The sequence below is a fragment of the Artemia franciscana genome, chromosome 21, assembly GCF_032884065.1.
Source record: "Artemia franciscana chromosome 21, ASM3288406v1, whole genome shotgun sequence".
Taxonomy (NCBI): domain Eukaryota; kingdom Metazoa; phylum Arthropoda; class Branchiopoda; order Anostraca; family Artemiidae; genus Artemia; species Artemia franciscana.
Window position 1 is genome coordinate 34449712 of NC_088883.1, and position 26131 is coordinate 34475842.

General features: G+C 34.2%; 1 protein-coding gene across 1 annotated transcript in view; it reads left to right on the forward strand.

Annotated features, from left to right (window-relative positions):
- LOC136040979 (uncharacterized) overlaps positions 1-26131 on the forward strand; it is a 240024-nt gene that overhangs the window by 71589 nt on the left and 142304 nt on the right. Inside the window, 1 exon segment of the mRNA XM_065725455.1 lies at positions 3306-3473. Coding sequence (XP_065581527.1) covers positions 3306-3473 — 168 coding nt within the window.

Sequence of the window (26131 nt, forward strand, 5' to 3'; positions counted from 1 at the left end):
TGGGATGGGGAGTTAGAGGGTATTATTGTTAAACAGAAAACATCAATATTGTTGATGATACTTTCTCTTCTTAGAATTCTTTTAATAGAAAATCATAGATAGAAATTTGTTTATGAACGTCGCCAGAGTTTTATTTTAAAGCGGATCCAACGAATCAACGTGGGGAGGAGATCAAACTGAGGAAATGGTCGTGGTTCAACCGTATTGTGATTAAAGGCGGTTAAATGTAAAAACAAACTTTTGGATTGAGGAGGTTCTAGGACCCCTGTAGCATTATATGCCCGTGTGTTTCAGGGACCTCTAGCTAAAGAGGAGCCTCTAGGGGAGGCTCTAGGACCTCTGGCATGCCTTCTAAGCTAGAGGATATTGTTTTCAAACAGGAAACCTTATTATTGGGACGTCTATGGGGAAGAACGTATCCTTCTTTCATTTTTTTCAGTGAAAAAATCAAAGCAGGGCATTCTCCGATGAAAACATTCCAGAAAAGGTAATTTCGGAAATATATGGGAGGAGGCAAAACATTTAGGGTTTACATGACCTCTTACCCTCCCTCCTAAGGAGTTACTGTTTCTAGGGCGTGCTCATCAACTTGATTTTTCCTTTCCGTAAGAGCTAAATGTGATATTATCTAACCCTTCGATCTGACTCCACTTCTCTTATTCCATCTCCCTTTCTCTCCCCTCGTTGTCCTTGAATCGATAAGAAAAAGGACATTTGCCCAAAGAATAATTGATGATAAAATGTGCCAAATACATTCGCTTTTAAGTAGAAAGTGAATTGGTATATTACTAATTGGCTAATTTAGCAACCACTATCACAATTTGCAAAAAAAGAGAAAAACAAGACTGGTTTTAAAGACTCTGTTGGGTGTGGGACAATTTCACAATGTTCAGTTTGCAAAAAAATAATACCGTTATTGGTTTTACTTTTAATATAACTCACAACAAAATTCTTTTAAGTTTTTCTCTAGTAGCAGATGTAATCTAGTTACAAATAATCTAGTAATAAATGTAAAATGTAATCTAGTAACAAATGTACAACGAAGAATGTGGTAAGGGTAAAAAACGTAAAAAATAGCGAAATTTAATTGATTCAGCTAAGTCAAAGTTTACATCCAATTGTAAGATCGTGCATGGGGTCTCAAAGACAGATGGGCTCCAGGGACGCCATTGGGGTATATGTAAATGCCCCTTAAATTTTGGAAACGGCCTTTCTTATTTTCATTAGAAGCAATTGAATAGCCAGAAATAGGCCTACCCCCTTCCCTCGAACTATGAAACATATATTTTTTGTTACCTTTCTTTTAATAGAAAAATCTTTCCTCTCCCCCTGAATTCCCTTAAAATACAAGTATAGCCAGTGTGGTCTCAGAACGTATTTATCTTTGAAAACCTGCAAATCTCATTTGTAAGCTTGATTTTCATTTGTCGGTTCGAGATTGTACAACAAAACCCTATTTCGATACACAATCTGGAGGCTCTTCTGTCCAGAAAATAGGTTTCAAAGTGTTAACACACATTTTAAAAGACTGTAGAAACAAAAGATAGGCCTATCCTTAGTAACAAAATCTCCAATTTGAAATGTTTCCTTTATCGTGTTTTATCTCTTCCGTATTTTAACTGAATTTTCACAAAAGTCTTTTCGATGCGACTTCCATTTAGCTGAAACACGCCCATAAGAAAAGTTTTCAAAAACTGAATTTGTTTCAATTTTTCACCGACTAATAATCACCCTCATTTTAATTTATTCCTTTTCATATTTATTTTTCTTGTTTTTTTCATTTTCTGATAACTTTGCTTATTTTGATTTAGTTTTACTTCTTTTTATTTACCAACCTTTATTTGCTTTTGTTTATTTTCTTGTTTATTTTTCTTGCTTTTCTCATTTTCTGACAACTTTGCTTATTTTTATTTACTTTTACATCTATATACTTACAAACCTTTACTTGATTTTATTTACTTTCTTATTGATTTTTCTTGCTTTTTTCATTTTCTCAAAACATTATTTATTTTTATTTACTTTTACTTCTAGTTATTTACCAATCCTGATTTACTTTTATTTATTTTCTTGTTTATTTTTTCTTGCTTTTTTTCGTTTTCTGCTAACGTTTTCGCCAACTAAGCAATTGCAGAAAAAAAATCCTAGCAATTTTGATATTTCAAGGGGGTAGTATAAAGCCTACTTGCGTGCCCCTCGTGAATATACTTATTGTGTGGAATTTATTTTTCTTGGACGAGTGTTCGGCACCGTAGATTTTTAATGAACCCAAATATTTCTTCTACCAACCATAACTGAAACAGATAACCTAATTGAGAGCAATAAGAACATTTATTCTGTAACTTTTCTCATGTCAAAGGTCACACTTGCTCGGTTCAACCGTTATATTATGTGCCATAAAAAAAAGAGAACATTAATGGAGTTCCTTATGTTCAGTATTGATATGTTTCTTGTATTTGTATGCTTTTTTAGTCTACTAAAACAAATGAAAGTAAGTCCTTCAGTATATAAGGTGTTTAAAACCGTTATTTTTTGCTGTAATCCTTGATAATTATAAATTTTCGCCAATTTAAAATAATTTCTTCAAAGAACCATATTTTTTCAACTATCTTGAAAGGAAGGTTAAAACTGGTTAATCGAAACTTCTGGAGACATGTTTGTAGTGGATGAACAACAGGGGGTGTCAAATAGGAGGAAGGGGGTGTTTATCCTTAGATTTTGAAGAATATTTTTCTTTTGTCTTTTCATCAGAAAATGTCCTTTATTGGTATTTTTATCTAAAAATAAAAAAAAAATACCGTGTAGGTTTTGAAATATAACCATGCACCCCCCTCACCTTGTGAATTGGCATCATTGGCAAGCAATGTGCCTTTTTTTTAATTTTAAGACTGGAATTTATTTTTGGTGCTATTATTTTAGGTTCTTGAAGGCTATTCATTGATGGAAGGGACAGTATTGACCTGATCTTTAAAATTTGGGGACACATCTTTGGTGGCTATCGCCCTAAGAATTTAGATGTTAGAAAACGTTTGAAACATGGTTAGAATAAATAATTTCTTTTTTCTTCTTGGGAGGATGTAAAGAGGATGATCTTGAATAGACTGGGAGGGAAGAGAAGTGTGCATAGCCGTGTTGGCCTCAGGTGATTGGGGGCTGTAGTGACTTGGTAGTAGCTGTATTAGTAGAGAAGATTTAACAAACTATAGTTCTTTCTTCTTGTTTCAATTTTTATTTGATTATATTGGCTTTTTTATTTTATTTTATTCGTTTGCAATTTTTGTTAAAACAAAATTTTTCATTTTTTATAGGATGGCACCTTTTCCGTTGACGACTTTATTGACCTTGCATCTGACTATGATGTCCAAAGGATAGTCCGTGCATATGAAAGTTCAATATCTATGGATATTACATGCTCACCAGATGGTTACTGGATGGGCGAGACGCTTCAACAGAACCCTAAGACTAAAGGGCTTAAGGTAATAATTAAAGCAATATAAGAACAGTAGAAAACTTAAGGTAATCTGAGGGAAGCTCTAATCTTAAGGTAATCTGACTTGATAGGCAAGACGCTTCAACAGAACCCTAAGACCTATAGGATATAAGGTGATACTTAAAGTAATGTGAGGGCAAGGAAGAACTTAAGGTAATCTGAGGGAAGCTTTAATCTTAAGGTAATATGACTGGATGGACAAGACGCTTCAACAGAATCCTAAGGCTAAAGGACTTAAGGTAATAATTAAAATAATATGAGGGCAGGGAAGAACTTATGGCAATTTGAGAGAAGCTTTGACAGGGAGGGAGATGGTGCTGCTGTGTTAGCCTCAGGTGGCTTGGTGCTGCAGTGAGTTGTTAGTAATAGTAATGCTTAAGTATAGTCACTCATATTTATCCAATCAGCAAATTTGAACTTCTAGTACAAGTGTGTTCGAACCCTGAAACACGGTAGTTGACTTGACTGTAGTTAAATCAACAGCAGTTGTGACTATAGTTCCTGCAAGGTCAGAACGTTTTTTCTTTCATTATCAGTATGTCAAAAATAAAAAAGATAATCTTTTAAGAGGCATTATAAATAGCGCCAATTTTTTTGCCGAATTTGAGTAGAAATTTAATTTTAAAACCAGTAACTCTTAATTCTACGTATTGTCCAAAAAATATTATAGTATGGCTGTTTTTCTAGTAAACTAGTTTAAATGCTATAACACTGTATTTGTTTATTCGGACCCTGAAATACGGTAGTTAACTACAGCTGACTTGACTGTGGCTAAATTAACCGTAGTCCTGGCTGTAATTCTTACAAGGTCCGAAAGTTTTGTTTTATTGTCAGTACAGCAAAAAACAAAAAGATTAGCCTATTCGAAGGATAGTATATGAATTATAACACAATATAAGTATGTTTGGACCCTGAAATACGGTAGTTGACTACAGCTGAATTGACTGTAGTAAAATCAACCGTAGTTCTTACAAAAATAAAAAAGATTAGGCTTGTCTAAGGATAGTATACACGCTATAACAGAGTCCTGTTATAGGACTGGCCGAGTTGGTTGGTGCGCTGAATTCGGGATCCTTTGTCTGAGAGGACGAGGGTTCGAATCCCAGTGTACCCAATTCTTCAGTTGGGACGGGGGTCAGTGGCGTGACTCTGTAAGCTTAGCCAGAGTCGACCCATCTCTAAATGGGTACCTGGAGAAATCTGGGGAAGGTAAACAGGAAGGGTGTGCGAAAGCACAGGATGGCTGGCCCCCAACCCCCCATTGCACTTCCTGGCTGAAGGGCCATGAAACGGAGATCAGCACCGCCGGTAGGGACTGTAAAGTCTAATGCCGTATCCTTTACCTTTACCTTATAACAGAGTACCAGTGCACTTGGACCCTGAAAGTCGGTAATTGACTACAGTAGACTTGACTGTAGTTAAATCAACCGTAGTCCTGGCTGTAGTTCTTAAAAGGTCCGAAATGTTTTTCATTGTCAGTATGGCGAAATGTTTCTCAAAAAGATTCCCGTTCTCTAAGAAGTCCGAATTTCAAATTTTAATGTAGGCTTATTAGCTTACAAGTACAACTTGCTTCATGATAGTTTACAATTATTGCTTACCGAGGCTTCAAAAGAAAATATTTGTATTCAAGACATTTACCATCATTATCTGCCTTTGTTACTTTATATTAATTCCCGAAATTGCCAGAAGGGCTTAGAGTCCTTTTCAAATACTTTGAGATTGCCCCTAAGAAAAATTCTGCAATCTATATTGTAGATGGACGAGGAATAGAGTAGATGTAGATGTTTAGATGTAGATGGTTAGAGTCAGATTATGTACTGACTGTACTTAGCAGCAGGAGTTAGGACAAGTCAACTAGACTTCAAAGATAGAATACTCATGGTAGCTGTAACTACATAGGGTAAAAATGCAAGGTTGTTTCGACCCGATAGATTTTCTTGTGCTTCGTAGGGGGTTTAGGGTTGGGAATACCGTTATCAAAATACAAAAATGTTAGTGATATTTCTTCGTTTGAATTAAATCAAAGAAATTGTTTTTCGGAAGTACGAGTTACTTTTCATACAGCTCGTGGTCAACCTATCAGCCTGTTGGAGGTTCTGGCCGGCTCATTCACGCTCGGAGAGTCACACAATCTTAACGAAAATCACTCCATCAGATTCAGCATAGAAGTTTCAAGCTCCTATCTACAAAAATGTGGAATTTCGCATTTTTTGCGAGAAGACAGATCACGGATGCGTGTTTGTTTCTTTTTTGTTGTTGTTTTTTTTCCAGGGGTATTCGTATCGACTCAGTGGTCCTAGAATGTCGCGAGAGGGCTCATTGCAACAGAAATTAAAAGCTCTAGTGCTCTTTTTAAGTGACCAAAAAAATTGGAGGGCACCAAGGCCCCTCCCCACACTCATTTTTCCCCAAAGTCACCGGGTCAAAATTCTGAGATAGCCATTTTATTCAAGATAGTCGAAAAAACCTAATAACTATGTCTTTGGGTAAGACTTACTCCCCCACAGTCCCCATGGGAGGGACTACAAGTTACAAACTTTGACCTGTGTTTGCATATATTAAGGGTTATTGGGAAGTGTATAGAGGTTTTCAGGGGGATTTTTTGGTTTGGGGGGGGGGAGAATTGAGGGGGGGTTAATTTGGAGGATCTTTCCATATAGGAATTTGTCATGGGGGAAGAGAATTTCAATGAATGGGGCGCAGGACTTTCTAGCATTATTAAAAAAAAACAGTAAAAAAATAAACATGAAAAGTTTTTTCTACTGAAAGTAAGGAGCAGCATTAAAACTTAAAACGAACAGAAATTATTACGCACGGGGGTGAGGGATTTACCTTCTCGTAATACCTCGCTCTTTACGATAATGTATTTTTAGTAATTTCAACTATTTATTCTACGGCCTTTGTGATTCAGGGGTCATTCTTAAGGAATTGGGACAAAATTTAAGCTTTAATGTAAAGAGCGAGGTATCGCCGAGGTGTGACCCCCCTCATATACGCAATAAAAACATACAAATATAGAAGTTCGTTACGTAAGTTAATTCGTAACTTACGTATATTTTTTACTAATGAAAATGATGGTAAAAAATCAAAAGTTCTAGTTGCCTTTTTAAGTAATAAAAAAGTTGGACGGCAACTAGGCCTCCTCCCTTGCTCCTTTTTTCTTAAAATCTTCCGATTAAAACTCTGAGAAAGCCATTTAGCCCCAAAAAAATTAATATTGAAATTTCGTTTTAATTATTTATGTGCGGAGAGCCAAGATCAAAACATGTATTAATTCAAAAACTTACAGAAACTAAACAAAAAAACAAGTTTTTTTAACTGAAAGTAAGAAGCAACATTAAAACTTAAAACGAACAGCAATTACTCCGTATAAGGGACTTTTCCTCCTCAACGCCCCACTCTTTACGCTAAAGTTTTTACTGTTTTAAAAAGTAAACCTAAGAGAAAGATTAAAACTTTAGCGTAAAGAGCGAGGCGTTGAAGAGGAAAAGCGACTTTCATATATGGATTAATTTCTGTTCGTTTTAAGTTTTAATGTCGCTTCTTACTTTCAGTTAAAAAAAGCTTGTTTTTTTATTTAATTACTTTTTCAGTATGAATTTCTTTTAGTGCTGTTCGTAACCACTCCGAAATACTTTTTTGGTGCGGTTGAGGTAAAAAAAATAGATAAAATAATTACAAAGTATGACCTCTTGGAGTATGAATAGAGTAGGGTATGAATGGGGTAAGAAATAATCAATTTCGTCAAACTAATAACTTTAATGAAATTTTTTGTTATAATGTCCGTGATCCCGAATAGTAATTATGTTGTGAACTGGCTGTTGTTTTGTTTTTGTTTTAGTGTATATTTTGGGGGAAGACAACTAATTACTTTCCAGGCTTTGTTTAAACAAAACGGATTTTACTTCTTGGGATGACCGTTAAACTGCAGCTCTTGTTTTTTGTTATAATCAATTTCTCTCTCTCTCTCTCCCTCCCTCCCTCTCTCTCTCTCTCTCTCTCTCCTCTCTCTCTATCAAACAGTTCATGGTAACGAACTGTAGTAAGGAGCGACCCGGCTCAATAGTAAACAAAACTCTAAAAAACGGAATTTTGATGCTAAAATATACATCAAAAGAATCAGAATTTTATGCTGATTTTAAATATATAAGTTTCATCAAATTTAGTTTTTGTCATCAAAAGTTACGAGCCTGAAAAAATTTGCCTTATTTTAGAAAATAGGGGAAAACACCACTAAAAAGTCACAGAATCTTAACGAAAATCACACCATCGCATTTGGCGTATCAGAGAACCCTATAGCAAAAATTATAGCAAAAGCTCCTATCTACAAAAATTTTTTTTCTCCAAAGTCAACAGATCAAAATTTTTAGATTCCTTTTGTTCCACATAGTCAAAAACCATAATAACTATGTCTTTGGGAATGACTTACTCCCCCACAGTCCCTGGGGGAGAAGCTGCAAGTTACAAACTTCGACCAGTGTTTACATATAATAATGGTTATTGGGAAGTGTACAGTCGTTTTCAGGGGATTTTTTTTTGGTTTTGGGGATGGGATTGAGGGGAGGGGGATATGTGGGAGGATCTTTCCTTGGAGAGATATGTCATTGGGGAACAGAAATTCAATGAAAAGGGCGGAGGATTTTCTAAAATTACTATGAAAAAACAATGAACAAATAAACATGGAAAAGTTTTTTCAATTGAAAGTAAAGAGTAGTATTGAAACTGAAAGCGAACAGAGATTATTACGCATATGAGGGGTTCTAAAAATACTTTAGCATAAAGAGCGAGGTATTTAGGAGGAGTACCTCGCTCTTTATGCTATAGCATTTTTAGTAATTTCAAGTATTTATTCTACGGCCTTTCTGATTCAGGGGTCATTCTTAAAGATATGGGACAAAACTTACGATTTAGTGTAAAGAACGAGGTATTAACGAGGGTACAAACCCCCTCATATACATAATAAAAAATAAAGAATATAAAAGTATGTTACGTAAGTTAATTCTTAAGTTACGTATATTTTTTACTAATAAAAAAATTCGTTAAAAATTAAAATTTATAGTTGCCTTTTTATGTAACCGAAAAATTGCATGGCAAATAGGCCTCCTTCCCCATCCCTTATGTCTCAAAATCGTCTGATCAAAACTAAGAGAAAGCCATTTAGCCAAAAAAGAAATTAATATGCAAATTTCATTTTAAGAATTTATGTGTGGATATCCAAAATCAAACATGCATTAATTCAAAAATGTTCAGAAATTACATAAAAAAAAATAGTTTTTTTAATTGAAAGTAAGGAGCGACATTAAAATTTGAAACGAACAGAAATTACTCCGTATATGAAATGGGTTGTCCCCTCCGCAATCCCTCGCTCTTTACGCTAAAGTTTGACTCTTTGCCACAATTCTGCTTTTTAAAACAATTAAAAGCTTTAGCGTAAAGAGCGAGGGATTGCGGAGGGGACAACCCATTTCATATATGGAGTAATTTCTGTTCGTTTTAAGTTTTAATGTCGCTCCTTACTTTCAGTTAAAACAACTAGTTTTTTTATGTAATCTCTCTCAAAAGCACTCAAAGTTGACTGCTTTTCGACTATTGTTAACTTAAGTGCAAGGTCTGGACGCACTCTTATGTGAATGTACCAAGAAGATTCTGACGCACCAATGCACCAGAAGGATTCTATTTCGTATTTTAACAGGTAATCTTTAGGTTGCCACTTCTAAAATCATTTATTTTGGGAAATTTCCTGAAAACGAGGGGAAAATTGTATCTTTATTGCTGGTACGAAGCTTTAAATGATACGTCTTAGTCATACGTTCTCTATTGGGATGATTCCTCAGAACCCTTGGGATGAGCTCAGAAAAGAAATTGAAATTTATTGATCGTGAAAATTTTGCTCCATGGAAACCAATAATTTTGAATCTTTGGTTATTAGCAGAGTTGTATCGTTTTTTTTTTTTGTTTATTCTTTTTTTTCGTAGAGGGGAGGGGATTCATAGTCAAGAGTCATTTTTATAGTTTCAAAACTATTCTTTAAAAGGGCTGAGTCAAACAGTTCGTGTTTGATTCTTTCCCGCAACTCTACTTTTTAAAACAATAAAAAACTTTAGCGTAAGGAGTGGGGTGTCGAGGAGGAAAAGTCCCTTTCATATGTGGAGTAATTTTTGTTCGTTTTAAGCTTTAATGTCGCTCCTTACTTTCATTTCAAAAAACTTGTTTTTTTATTTAATCTCTAGAAGAATCCGTTTAGCTTCTTTAAATGCAATATGGAAGTCATATATATATATATATATATATATATATATATATATATATATATATATATATATATATATATATATATATATATATATATATATATTTCTTAAACATAGTAACCCAACTACCATGGACATAGAGGGTCGCCAGGGGCTGAGCAGCGTTTCAGAGCTAGGTTCCTCTCCGACCCACCAATACTAATAAAAACACAAAAGCTATTTCTTTACCGTCCTTTGCAGATATTTTTTGTTCTATATCTTTTGACTTATCTGGGCCCTGTGTCTATGCGTGTAGTGACATCTTTGTCTACAATCCTGTTTTTTATGTTTTTAATACATTATTTCGTGTTGTTCCGCGAAGTCTCTGTTTCAGAATAACGATAATGCTAAAAATAAATAAAATATTTTTTTGGAAACGACAAAAATCGATTTTTTGGGTACTGTATAATGATCATATTTATAAATTATTGCACTTTACGCTTTCTCTTTAAATAACTTATAATACGAGATAATAAATTTAAAATAATTGCAGTATCATTGGCTTTTCTTAGCAGATCAATGCTGAGTTAACTATAAATTCATGAACAGATTATTTCGTAGCAATTTCTTCCCTAATCTTAAAACAAAAATTGCTCATAAAGAGTATTTCTGGCGTATCTGGTATTCTGTAGCTGGTGAATGGCAACCCGACTAATGTGTCACGAAATGCTTTGATACCATCTAAAAAAAATACTTTACATGTTTTCTTAATAGTCTTTTCTTATATTAAATAAAAAAAAACAAGTTTTTTTAACTGAAAGTAAGGAGCGACATTAAAACTTAAAACGCACAGAAATTACTTCGTATATGAAAGAGGCTGCTTCCTCATCAACGCCCCGCTCTTTACGCTAAAGTATGACTCTTTCTCTGAATTCTTCTTTTCAAAACAGTAAAAAACTTTAGCGTAAAGAGCGGGGCGTTGATGAGGAAGCAGCCTCTTTCATATACGAAGTAATTTCTGTGCGTTTTAAGTTTTAATGTCGCTCCTTACTTTCAGTTAAAAAAACTTGTTTTTTTTTATTTAATTTCTGAACGTTTTTGAATCAATGCATGTTTTGATTTTGGCTCTCCGCAGAGGAATAATCAAAACGAAATTTGTATATTTTTTTTTTTTTGGCTCAATGGCTTTCTCATAATTTTGATCGAATGATTTTGAGAAAAAAAGAGCGGGGGACGAAGCCTAGTTGCCCCCCGATTTTTTGGTTAATTAAAAAGGCAACTAGAACTTTTAATTTCTTACGAATCTTTTTATTGGTAAAAGATCTACGTAACTTATAAATTAGCTTACGTAAAGAACTTTTGTATTCTCATGTTTTTATTACATATATGAAGGGATTCTCCCCATCGTCAGTACCTCGCTCTTTACACTAAAGCTTAAATTTTATCCCAATTCATTAAGAATGACCCCCTGAATCACAAAAGCCGTAGAATAAGTAGTTGAAATTACTGAAAATACTTTAGCGTAAAGAGCGAGGTATTAGAAGGAGGTGAGCCCCTTATATGGGTAATAATTTCTGTTTGTTTTAAGTTTTATTGCTGTTCCTTACTTCCAGCTGAAAAAGCTTTTTCACTTTTATTTTTTAATTGTTTTTTTTTTTTTTAAATAATGCTAGTAAATCCTGCTTTCCCTTCATGGAAATTTTCTTCTCCCATTACAAATTCTCGAAGGAAAGTTCCCCCAGCATATCCCCCTCTTCTCAACCCCTCCCCCAAACCAAAAAAATCCTCCTGAAAACGCCTGTATACTTCCCAATAACCATTACTATATGTAAGCACAGGTCAAAGTTTGTAACTTGTTGCCCCTCCCACGGGGACTGTGGGGGAGTAAGTCGTCCCCAAAGACATAGTTATAAGGTTTTTCGACTACGTTGAATAAAATGGCTATCTCAGAATTTTGATCCGTTGACTTTGGGAAAATAATTAGCGTGGGAGGGGGCCTAGGTGCCCTCCAATTTTTTTGGTCACTTAAAAAGGGCACTAGAACTTTTCATTTCCGTTAGAATGAGCCCTCTTGCAACATTCTAGGACAACTGGGTCGATACGATCACCCCTGGGGAAAAGAAAAAAAAAACAAAAAAACAAAAAAACAAATAAACACGCATCCGTGATCTGCCTTCTGGCAAAAAATGCAAAATTCCACATTTTTGTAGATAGGAGCTCGAAACTTCTACAGTAGGGTTCTCTGATACGTTGAATCTGATGGTGTGATTTTCGTTAAGATTCTATGACTTTTAGGGGGCGTTTCCCCCTATTTTCTAAAATAACGCAAATTTTCTCAGGCTCGTAACTTTTGATGGGTAAGACTAAACTTGATGAAACTTTTATATTTAAAACCAGCATTAAAATACGATTCTTTTGATGTAGCTATTGGTACCAAAATTCCATTTTTTAGAGTTTTGGTTACTATTGAGCCGGGTCGCTCCTTACTACAGTTCGTTACCACGAACTGTTTGATAAACGTGTACTTTACTTTGCATAATGAATATACATGTAGATATAACATAAATGTAGAATACAAATGAATATATTACACACCACACGAACTCGTAAAAAAAATAAATAAATGTTGTGCGCTTTTTGCGTTATTGTAGAAATATCTAAAAAGTAACTCTAGGTTTTTTGCAATAATTTTACTACTGTTCATGTAGATTAAGGTAGATTTAGGAAGAATTTACGTTTTATCCAAATTTAGGGAAAGTGGAGAAGATATTCACCTCATCCATGGGCATAAACTGTATTTTATATACCTCAGAAATTACTTGTTGTGTATACACATACGTAAATGCATATATATATATATATATATATATATATATATATATATATATATATATATATATATATATATATATATATATATGTATACATATGTGTGTGTGTGTGTACCTAAAAGTCAATGGCCATACCCACACATAAAAATGAACAGCCCGAACAATAACACTCAGAACGTTAAAATTACTATTGCTTCCAGATCTTTCTGTTAATCGCAATAATTATCAAGATTCAATGAAAAAGAAGTGATCAAACATTTTGCAGGTTTAAGAACTGATACTGACTGCTTGTGTCATTACCAGAGTTGCAACAATATATTTTAATCTTCAAAAGTCAGCTTCTGTAGGAATTTTCTGGTCTTTGAAATGAACATTTCCTTTTCAAGTCCTTTTAATATCTACACCTTAAAGAGGCAAAAATGTTTAAAAAAAAATAATATCTAGGTGGCAAGCCCGAATGCTACAAATTTTCTCTGCATGATTTGGCGAAAACATGCCATCGAGGCTTAGGTTGGGTTGTAGGTTAGGTTAGTTTGGGTTACAGGAAGGTATATTTTCAGAGAAGTTTTTCATAATATAAACTATGAATAATTCTTTTTGCTCTTGAAATATATGCAAATGGGTCGTCACTCACATGAATTTGTTTTTTCAAAAAATTGAGGCTCTAAACGAATTTTCTCAAACTCGTAACCTATCTACATCCTTTTTTCAGATCACAAAATCCTAGTATGTCAATTTAAAAAAAAACTATTGAGCCGTTTTGAAGAAATAGTTTATATATAATATAATATCATACATACATAAAGTAATAGACACTTGCTCGTTCAAAGCGAGTAGATATATTTGTTTTATAGCCGCTTACAAAACAAAAAAAGCGTGTTACATCGAGAATAGAAAAAAATACAGAAAAACAAATTCTCATGAAAAGTTTATTGATGAGCCGAGGGGCCCAAGAGGGGATGCATAGTGGAACTCAGATATACCCCTGAAGCCCCCTTCTCCTCTGCTCGAAGACCGGAAATTCATAAGCACACCAAAACATTTTAACATTTGGAGAAAGAAATTGGCGCTTTCCTGACAAATTATTTTAAACTCCCCCTCCCCCCCTGGGAAGATGTTTACCCTATTCCTTTTTATACCCTTGGAAAACCTTTGTAGTGGATTGTTCTAAACTCAATTTAATATACTCTAAAACACATTGCTTGACTTTTTATAGCTTCAACTTCTTTCCCTTAATGGTTAGTATCTGTCAGCAAATCAGAAGTCTTTTAAAGATGTGAAGAAGTATTTTCCAGACATTCCGGAAGAGACACTCTGGGATGGAAAATATTGTTTGATCATCATAGTGAACTTCTAAGAAGTTTACTAATAAAAACTTTCGAAAGAGAAAAGTTTTGCTTTCAATCAAAGATTATGTTCAACTGACGAAAGTGAATTTTGGATATCTCGTAATTTATATATATATATATATATATATATATATATATATATATATATATATATATATATATATATATATATATATATATATATATATATATATATATATATATATATATGTATATATATATATATATATATATATATATATATATATATATATATATATATATATATATATATATATATGCATATATATATATATTTAATTGTTTTAAAAAGCAGAATTATGGCAAAGAGTCAAACTTTAGCGTAAAGAGTGAAGGATTGCGGAGGGGACAACCCATTTCATATACGGAGTAATTTCTGTTCGTTTTAAGATTTAATGTCGCTCCTTACTTTCAGTTAAAAAAACTAGTTTTTTTTATGTAATTTCTGAGCGGCTCTCCACACATAAATTATTAAAATGAAATATGCATATTAATTCCTTTTTTGGCTAAATGACTTTCTCTTAGTTTTGATCAGACGATTTTGAGAAATAAGGGGTGGGGAAAGCCTAGTTGCCCTGCAATTTTTCGGTTACATAAAAAAGGCAACTATAAATTTTAATTTTTAACGAATGTTTTTATTAGTAAAAAATATACGTAACTTAAGAATTAACTTACGTAACAAACTTTTATATTCTTAAATTTTTATTATGTATATGAGGAGGTTTGTACCCTCGTTAATATCTCGCTCTTTACACTAAATCGTAAGTTTTGTCCCAATTCTTTAAGAATGACCCCTGAATTAGAAAGGCCGTAGAATAAACAGTTGAAATTACTAAAAATACTATAGCATAAAGAGCGAGGTATTTATCTCCTCCTAAATACCTCGCTCTTTATGCTAAAGTATTTTTAGAACCCCTCATATGCGTAATAATCTCTGTTTGTTTTAAGTTTCAATGCTACTTCTTACTTTCAATTGAAAAAACTTTTGCATGTTTATTTTTTCATTGTTTTTGTATAGTAATTTTAGAAAATCCTGTGCCCCTTTCATTGAATTTCTGTTCCCCCATGACATGTTTCTCCAAGGAAAGATCCTCCCACATAGCCCCTTCCCCTCAACCCTACCCCTAAAACCAAAAAAATCCCCTGAAAACGTCTGTACACTTCCCAATAACCATTATTATATGTAAACACTGGTCGAAGTTTGTAACTTGCAGCCCCTCCCCAGGGACTATGGGGGAGTAAGTCATTCCCAAAGACATAGTTATTATGGTTTTCGACTATGCGAAACAAAATGGCTATCTCGAAATTTTGATCCGTTGACTTTGGAGAAAAGATGAGCGTGGGAGGGGGCCTAGGTGCCCTCCAATTTTTTTGGTCACTTAAAAAGGGCACTAGAACTTTTCATTTCCGTTAGAATGAGCCCTCTTGCGACATTCTAGGACCGCTTGGTCGATACGATGACCCCTGGGGAAAAGAACAAACAAAACAAAAAACAAACAAACAAATAAACACGCACCCGTGATTGGTCTTCTGGCAAAAAATACGAAATTCCACATTTTTGTAGATAGGAGCTTTGAATTTTTGCTATAGAGTTCTCTGATTCGCCAAATGCGATGGTGTGATTTTCGTTAAGATTCTATGACTTTTAGGGGGTGTTTCCTCCTATACCAAAACAAGGCAAATTTTCTCAGGCTCGTAACTTTTGATGACAAAGACTAAATTTGATTAAACTTATATATTTAAAATCAACATGAAAATCCGATTCTTTTGATGTATATTTTAGCATCAAAATTCTGTTTTTTAGAGTTTCGTCTACTTTTGAGCCGGGTCGCTCTTTACTACAGTTCGTTATCACGAACTGTTTGATTGTAAATATGTGAAGTTTCATCAAGTTGAGTTTTACCCATCAAAGGTTACGAGCCTGAGAAAATTTGCCTTATTTTCGAATAAAAGGGAAACAACCCCTAAAAGTCATAGAATCTTAATGAGAATCACACCATCAAATTCAGCGTATCATAGAACTGTTTTGTATAGGTCTGAAGCTCCTATCTGCAAAAATGTGGAATTATGTATTTTTGCCAGAAGAAAGATTAGGGATGCGTATTTATTTGTTTCTTTCCCCAGGGGTGATCGTATTGACCTTGTGGTCCTAGAATATTGCAAGAGGGATCATTCGAAAGAAAATTAAAAGTTCTAGTGCCCCTTTTAAGTGACCGAAAATTGAAGGTTAACTGAGCCCCCTCCCATGCTCATTCTATCCCGAAGTCATCGGATCAAAATTTTTAGATAGCTATTTTGTTCAGTATAATCAAAAAATCTAATTACTATATTTTTTAGGGCGACTTAGGTCCCCACAGTCCGGGGGGAGGGCTGCAAGCTATGAACTTTGCCCCTTGCTTACAGGTAGTACTGGTTGTTGGGAAGTATATAGACATTTTCAGGGGGGATATTTTCATGGGGAAGAGGTTACGTGGGAGGACCTTTCCATGGAGGAAGAGAATTTCCATGAAGGGGTGCTGGATTTCCTATCATTATTCAAAAAACAATCAGAAATTATTACGAAATTATTATAACAGAAATTATTACGTGTATGAGGGTTCGCCCCCTCGTCAATACCTCGCTTTTGACGCTAAAGTGTTTTTAGTAAATGTAAAAGAGCTATTTATTCTAATTAAACGGCCTTTGTGATTCAGTGGTCCTTCTTAAGGAATTGGAACAAAATTCGAACTTTAGCGTAAAGAGCAAGGTATTGACGAGGGGGCGAACCCCCTTTTATGCATAATAATTTCTGTTCGTTTTAAGTTTTATTGTTGCTCCATACTTTCATTTTAAAAAAACTTGTTTTTTTTTTACTTAATAAACATTAAAGAAGATAATTCAATAAAGAAATTTTAAAGGCAGTGAATTGTAGAAGAACAATAATTCATTATTTTGCTGTATATCTAATAGCCGTCTTCAGGGGAAGAAAAAATAGAATGAAGATAAGATTCGCTTCCTATAAAAAACAAGAAAAAAAAATCCCCATTGCATTATCTTTTTTATTCTTTACATGATGAAAGCGGAGTGTAATCTTTGTGTTATCTCTATATTGCTCGTAATTATCCTACCTAAGCATGAAAACTGAATAACAATGGTCTAAAAACATAGTTTTATAACGATCCTCATCCCCCCCAAAAAATACTTTAGATTCCGACCAAAGGACAGTACCTGTTTGCACCTATGCCGTAAAATTATACACAAAACTATCAAACAGTTCGTGGTAAAGAACTGTAGTAAGGACCGACCCGGCTCAATAGTAACGGGGGTTCCGTCGTAGGATCTTTCCATGAAGGAATTTATCATGAGGGATGAGAATTTCCATGAAGGGGGCGCAGGATTTTCTAGTATTATTTAAAAAGAACAATGAGAAAATAAATAAAAAAAGTTTTTTCAACTGGAAGTAAGGAGCAGCATTAAAACTTAAAACGAACAGATATTATTACGTATATAAGGGCGTTCGCCTCCTCCTCAATACCTCGCTCTTTATGCTAAAGTATTTTTAGTAATTTCAACTATTTATTTTACGGCCTTTGTGATTCATGGGTCATTCTTAAACAATTGGGACAAAATTTAAGCTTTGGAGTAAAGAGCGAGGTATTAACGAGGGGTGAACCCCCTCATATACATAATAAAAATATGCAAATATAGAACTTCGTTGCGTAAGTTAATTCGTAAGCTACGTATATTTTTGACTAATAATAAGTTCGTAAAAAAATTAAAAAGTTCTAGTTGCATTTTTAAGTAACCAAAAATTGGAGGGCAACTAGGCCTCCTCCCCCCCCTTTTATTATCAAAATCGTCCGGTCAAAACTATGAGAAAGCCACTTAGCAAAAAAGAATAATATGCAAATTTGGTTTTAATTATTCATATGCGGTGAGCCAAAATCAAAACATACATTAATTCAAAAACGTTCAGAAATTAAATAAAAAACAAGTTTTTTCAACTGAAAGTAAGGAGCGACATTAAAAATTTAACCAAACAGAAACTATTCCGTATATGAATGGGCCTGTCCCCTCCTCAAAATCCCGCTCTTTACGCTAAAGTTTTTTATTGTTTTAAAAAGTAGAACTGTGACAAAGAGTCAAACTTTAGCGTAAAGAGCGGGACGTTGAGGAGGGGACAGCCCCTTTTCACATACGGAACAATTTCTGTTCGTTTTAAGTTTTAATGTCGTTCCTTACTTTCAGTTGAAAAAACTTTTAATTTAATTAAACCTAAAGTCATTTAATTACAAATAAAGTACGCGTAAAATTACAAAAATTATTTTGCAGCCCCTGTCCAAGCATATTATTTTCCTATGTTTCCAAGGTTGGAGTCAAAAATCGTTTAATTACTTCACACTAAATTATAACTACTTAAAAAAAAAAATCTGAACTTTTTTCGTCCAACTCTGTATTTTTAATAAACCTTTCTAAGCAAATTAAAGTGTTTTCTACTTTGATGCCATCTATGTTAGCATATCTAATATAATTTGTAGTGGCTAGATATAGGGCGAGGGGGGATGGGGCATATTCTACTTATTTGGCTGAATTATTTTTTATGGTGTATGCTACAATATTCCCATAGACACTAATATGATATTGTTTTTGGCATCAGGGCAATATGAATAGTGCATGACTAATGATACTTACTTTTAACAATATTATATATTCCTAATGGGCTGGGTATTATATCACTTCGTAAATGGTAATTTTTTCATGACTAATACATATAAGTCTACATATACATATACGGGGCGTGGCCAGGATTTTTCTACACATGTGATAGCTAACTTCGAACACGAATAAATTATACTATGTCAACGAATTAAACTATGCACAGGACTAGGGGGCATCGTAAGCCCATTGGCAGAAAGGCACGGGGTGCTCTGATTAAAAAAAATGTAGGCTTCATGCCTGACAGGCAAGTATCCAGCATGTTTCTTTTGGGGGAAATAGCAATAGCATTGGGAGGGGCGACATATAATGAAATAATTTGAATAATAAGTGCCCATAAATCAGGAAATTTTAAGATTTTGAAGAGGACCTGGAACCCAAGCCATCTCCCACTGCGTACGCTTAGCTCAGTTTGGCAAATTCTGATGAACTATTCCGCCATCACCTAATTTAATTCAGTTCAATCTTTTTATTTAATATCCAACATCGAGGAGTATAAAGAGAAGAAAATTAATATGATACAAAGGCTACGATACGATCAGAGGCAACGTCCTAGCGTTAGCTATAGTAAAGGGCCCTAAAGCTCCGCTGTATTATTGTTATTTTTTTCATTTCATATGTAAGGGGTGATCACATGAACTTCAGATCTGGCTCATTCGATCGGATATCAAAGATCTTGTGCCCCTTTGAATATTCAAAAGTGATCGGAGGACAACCCCTCCCCCTGTCCCCAGGCTCTTTCTTCCCCAAATGCATCGTATCAAAATTTTGAGATAGCCATTTTAATCAAAATAGGCTAAAGGTAAAGGTCAAATAACTACGCCTCTGTGGTCGACAAAACCCCTCCCAGCCCCCTGAGCAACGGATGTAAGTTATGCAAGTTGCCCATTGCTAACATAATTATAAGTTGTTTTTTATAAAATGGATGGTCGTATAAATAGGGTGTTTAAACATATTCCCTTATTAGCTGCCCTCCTCCCAAAGAAATCTAATCAAAGTTTTGGAAAATCTATCCTGTTCAAAGTAGTCGAAAAGTCAAATAACTACTCTTCTAAGGATGACGTAACCTCCCACGGCCCCTTGGGCAAGTGTTCTAAGTCATACAAGTTGCCCATTGTTTGTATTCCAGGCTTGTACTTGGGAGAAGGGGGCTTGTTTGACCCGGAGTCTCTAAAAAGGTCAAAGGTATAACTCGAGAACTGTTAAAAAACTTTGAGAGGAATATCAAACAAAATCAAAGCAGGCTATACCCAAGAGGGCTGTTTAAAGGACATAAGAGCAATTTCAAAGGAATGGCTATGGGTATTAACTTGAAACGGTATCAAGATTGAACGGCTAAAGGTGTTAAGTTTGTTTCTTCTGATATAACTGCTTGCAATATTTATCGTTTGTGACTGTAACTACATGTGACTGAGAAAACAAGTGAATGCGATTACTTGTGACTGTGACTAAACTGTGACTATGACTCCTTGCGACTGAGAGTATTTTTAACTGTCATAACTTATGACTGGGTATGCTTCCAACTGTAACTAATTTAATTGTGAGTACATAGGTCTACGAATAATTGCGACTGAGACATGTGCAGTCCCAACAGCTCACGACTGCGGCTTCTGCTACTTGGGACTGCGAATACGAACGCAACTCGACTACTACCACGGCTTCTTGTGACTGTCACTACTTGCAACTGCAACTGTGACTGCTCGCAACTGCAAGTGCGACAGCTTGCAACGAGTGTGACAACTCGTGACTGCTACTGCGATTGCGATTGTGACTTTAAATACTATGACAACTTCTACTACTGCAACTACATCAATTAAAATAAATCACAATATTTTAACGTTATACTGCTTTTCAAAATGGCATAGTGCATCCAGGTTGTCCAATGGCAAATTTTATTAAATTTTAAACTTAATTCAGTACTGAGGGGGATGTTGCACTAAATTGAAAGACTCAAGGTGTATTCAAGTTGTCAAAAGGCTGTATCTATGTGTATCTGTATTTATGTCGGAACAGCTCGGGTATTAAGCTGAAACTGCATGTAATGCTAAAGGGATATTTTGAACAAAATCAAAAGACATTATGTAAATCCTGGTTGTTAAAACAGAATATCCTCAATATTTCAAGAGCAGTCAGAAAAAGATATCCAAGTTGAAACATTCAGCGATTGTTGAGGGGTATGTTGAACTTAAGGGCACTATGTATATCCCAGTTGTTACTCTGGACGTAGCTGCAATTATTAAGTTTGGTTTCAAGAAATGTCACATGGGATATTGAACTAAATTAAAAGACACCCTACGTATGCTGGTTGTCAGAATTTCACGTCAGTAATATCTCAGGAATAGTTAATGGTATTAAGGTGAAACTTTCAGAGAATGTTGAGGGTGATGCTGACCATAATGAAGATAAAACTATGCGCATCTTGATAAGGGTAAATATATTAATTGCAACTTTCAGAGATGAGGGGAATGTTAAACATAATCAAAATACGACTATTTATGTCCCAGTTGTCAAAAGTGCGCAAGTGTAATATTTGAGGACTTACTGGCTAATGGTAATGGTTATATCTTTTAGGGTGTGTTGAACTAAATCAAAAAATATCATTTACACCCAGCTTGTTAAAAGGGCTTGCGCAATGTCTCATTAACAATTAAGGGTACTAAGTTGGAACTCGCAGGGGATAATGAGGTGAATGTTGAGCTGAATCAAAAGTTACTATGTGCGTCTCCGAAGGCTGTCAGAAGGGCAATATTCCATCTGCAATATCCCAGGAATAATTAATGGCCATTAAGGAAAACTTTTAGGGAATGGTGTGGGGGGTTTTGAAATAAATCAAAAGCATTAATTAGAACTAATAAATTAGAATCAGATACTGCAATTCTTATTCCTATAAAATTTCAACCTAAGAACGACCAAAAACTACTATTAAAGAATAAATGAAACCCAAAACGAATAGAAATTAAATAAACAGTCATAGCAAGCATATAAATAATAGGTACTAATATAAATGTATAAATAAATCTCAAATCGAACAAAAATTGAATTGTATATTCAATTCAAACTTAAAACGAACAAAAATCACTACAAGCTGAAGTTTGGCGTTCGCCCCCTTCCCCTCAAACCTAAAAGTCTAAAGCCTATTGTGTCATTTGGCCCTTTACTGAAAACTAATTATGTTACAAATGTTTTTCTTTTGAAAAATAAAAATTATAGTAAAATAAACTCTTGACTTGCTGATTTTTCAACATTAATATCATTATATATCAAATATTAAGTTTATATCACTAGTTCTTTCTAAGAACTATTCAAGACACAGACTTTTAAGGTTAGGGGAAGGGGTAGTAGCCAAGCTACAGTTTTCTTTGATTTTAGTTCCTTTTAAGTATGACCTCATTATTCGACGTACTTTTTACTCGTTTTGAGATTTATTTATTCATTTGTAGTAATGCCTGTTATCTCTATATTTGTTATGATTGTTTATTTAATTTCCGTTCGTTTTGGGTTTCTTTTATTCATTAATAGTAATTTCTGTTCGTTTGGAGTTTAAATTATTATAGGGATGTATTTCTGCTGGTATTAAGTTTAAATTGGCTGTTGACTTTTCTATGAAAACTTCTTATTCGGGAATTTTTTTTAATTAATATAAAATAAAAACAAGTAAATATAAATACTGGTCAGTCTATATCAATACTGAGCAGTCAGGCTTGATAAACGTAAATTATCCATACCGTATTTAACTGATTACATAATATTGCAAATTATGTAATTATATTATATATGACCTTATTATATTACAACCCTACAAAATATAACAGAAACATGATTATAAATCGTAAACTTTCAGAGTTTCATGAAATTCGACGAACAAACTAATTTTTTTTTTCTTATTCATCATCACAATTGGATCTTTCATGCCATATAATTTTTATCATTGAATCTGGAAAATGGAATAGTACTTTTCGGTTATTGGACACACATTGAAGAATTACGCTTAGGTTACATCTCAGAAAACTGGTTTCATAGCTAAAAAAAACAAGTGATGAATGATACCATGCAGTGAGCATGTATAATTTAGGCTATATATTTGCACACTAGGAGGCGGGAGGGGGTGGCTAGGTTAGGATATGTTTGTTTGGGTTTCCATAATTTTGTTTCTAAACCAACATTTTATCATTATGTTTTGTTATATTAACCTAACTCTACTTCTTGGGTGTGTTTCCAATAAACAACAAACACCAATGGTATATAAAATAATTTCACAATTCACAGAAACTCATTTATTTTTTTGCATCTACAAAGTAAACATAGAGAGAAAAGATTTGTTCTCAGGTAATAAATTCGCAAAAAAATGCATCTGTCATCATCAAATATATCATCTTACAATTTTGGCAGAAAAGTCAAAAAGCCCGAAGCATTAGATTCATGATCCGGAACTGATTGTTCTTTTTCTTTTTAGTGTACAATTTGAAAATCGTAAAAATGCCAAGCGTGACTGAATTTCTTGCAACTTCAAAATGGGGCGTATCTAAAACTGTTCTTTTTGCCAAAGCAATCATGCATCAATGGGATAATCTTTTATTGAGGAGAATATTCCCAGATAAATTTGATCAAAATTGTTTCGTCTTGATAAAAAATATCTGAGCCACTCGGAAGGCGAAGTGATGAAATCTGTTTGCAATATTTTTTTTAAAGAATTAAGCGTGTAAGTACTTGACTAACTTTGAAATGCTTGCATTATAAAGATATTCGCTGAGTAAGAATGAATACAAAATAAAATGGGTTTTTATTGCTGAATAAAAAAATCTTTAAAAAAATACCGCCTCCATGCAACAATGAGATTTACCATGCTCATCATACTTAGCGGGTTTAATACTACGTGCAATGTTTTCCATACTAAGTGGTCTAGTTATGATACGATAAGCACAAGCTTTCACACTTTCCAAGTATTATAACTTTACCCCCCCCCTCCTCCATCTCTTTTCGTATGAACCGCATAAAGTACATCTTACTTCTTGGACATGATTTCTTTTTATTATATTTTCGTAATTTGTGTTAAATTTTTATTTATCATTTTATGCTTGATTGTTACTTTTTAGCTTTGGTTTTGCTTTATTGGTTTTTGCTTTGTTTTGATTTCTCTTATTTGACATATGAAGCGAATTCGGCTGTATTAGAACTTGCGATTAACTTTTGAAAATAAATATTGCCTCATCTCAAACTTAAACCCGGTTGTTCATACTAGTTTAGCATATAAATCTATTTAACCAACAAAATTCTACTACCAGTGCTGCTACTAGCAACTCATTGCAGCACCGAACCGTCTGAGGTTATCACAGCTGTGCACACTCCTGCTACAACCCAAACGAAAGTAAAACAGTTCAAAATAGGGATGATACCTTTTTATTGACAGTGAAAAAGCCCTGTCAGAGTTTGCTTTAAAACCAGAAATCCCTAACAATTCTATCAAAGACATAAAGATTCTTAATAAGTTAAGAAGGGATGAATCTATTATTATTACGAAAGCAGACAAGGGTAACACTTTAGTGGTAATGGACACCAAGGACTACGATTCAAAATTAAACGCTTTACTGAAATATGAAAAAACGTACAAACAACTTTCTTTTGACCCAACGGACTCATATATTTCACTGTCAATAAAAAGGTATCATCCCTATTTTGAACTGTTTTACTTTCGTCATGGAAAGGCAGTGTGGTCTTCGAAGTTATCTATGCTACAACCCAATATATTCAAAGTTTTACTCTTTACTCCCTCCCTTTAATTTACTATCTTCTATAAATCTTGCTTCTTCCTACTCCATTCAGATGCAACATTATTTTCGTTTAGCCCGAGATGGACGGTCAAAAAGCTCAATAATAGTCAATCTGTCCTGCTTCTGTAAAAAGTGTCCTAGCCATCTCCTTCTTTCTTTCATTATAGCTTTAGAAAGTGAGACAGGGCCACATTTTCCGTTACACTTGTTGTTTAACATACGGTAAATCAAACGAGTATACGGTCGGAGTCGGGACAGTGAAAACGGTATACGCCATATACAGTGAGTACGGAAAGTGGTACACGGTGAAAACAGTCGATTTGGCATGCGGTCAGTCAAACGAATACCAAAGACCGGGGTTGCCAACAGGACATATTTTCGGATGAAAGAACACATTCTCATGTGCCGTACCAAAATAACGGAATGGCAAAAATTACAATTTTTGGAAATTTATGTCATTAAATGAACCGCTTCCCTACTGGACATTATATTAGTTTAAAAAATGTCTTTATGTTTGTAACATAAATCTTGGTCTTTATATGTGGTAAAAAAGCCAGCGAACAAGTTTTCAATATCATCCTGTATTTGAGTTTTTATGCGCGCCTTTTCTGCAACGGTGTTTGGTTTCAAGTATACAAATTGCACGTGTTTTTGGTGCTAATCGTGGTTTTGCACGTGTTTTTGATGCTAAATTTGGTGCCTATTTGAACGGATCCTTAGCAGCCTTGCAAGAATTTGTATATTGTGTAGTAGTTCAACGCTTTTTCTACAGATGAAGAATGTGAAGTAGGCGGTTGTGCCATATAGCTTATGTCGCAAAGATTTTACTGTTTACATGGACGTTTTACATGAATTTTTTTCAGTTTTATAATATTTATTCTTTATTATACATACTTTATATATTTGTTTATTATATTTTATTTCATTTAATATGAAATGACTGCTTTTATAGAGGATTGCATTGCGTCGTTTGGTCAATCCAAATGGCAAAAAACGTCTGGTTACTAAAATTTCAAGAATGGCACATTTTTTGATGCTCGGAGAGAAAAAAAATTTAGCAAATCCTCTGCTGTTTGAAGCGCCCATGTTTGAGCTTCACCGCAACCGTCATTAACTTACTATTTAAAATAATAAATATGTAATGAATATTCAAAGTTTGTGGTTATTCTAATGGTAACTAACTAAATGGTTATGAAAGATGGCTTGCGATGAAATTGCAACGTCATCTTCCTTCTGGGAAACATTTGTCTGCTTATTATCAAAATTTATTAATTTCTCATCAAGAAATTCCATTTTCTTGCTTTTATGTCGACTTTTCTGTAACGTAACACAAATATGAAATTCTATATAGAGCTCGCGTCTTCTTGGCAAAGCTTACGTTGCGGACAAATTTTTTTCCGTAATATTAAATATCGTTGCGTAAAGTTTTAAGTTATGCTGGTGCGACAGGTTCTAGCGTGTAGTATGAAAGCACTATCAAGCTCACAAGGCGGACAATACTCATCCTTGTTTTCCTGTGGTATGCCTGGTACATTCCAGTCCAATCCAGCGACGTATGTTCTTCTTGAATTTATTATTTTGTTTCTATATTAAATTATTTTCTTTGATATTATCAACATTTAGCAAAATTTTCAGAATGAAATCCTTAATAACAGCAACAAAAATAAATTATGACTTACATAATATAAGTAAAGTAAGCAAGACTCTTAACGTCCAAACCGGCAGTGCTGATCTCCATTTTATGGCC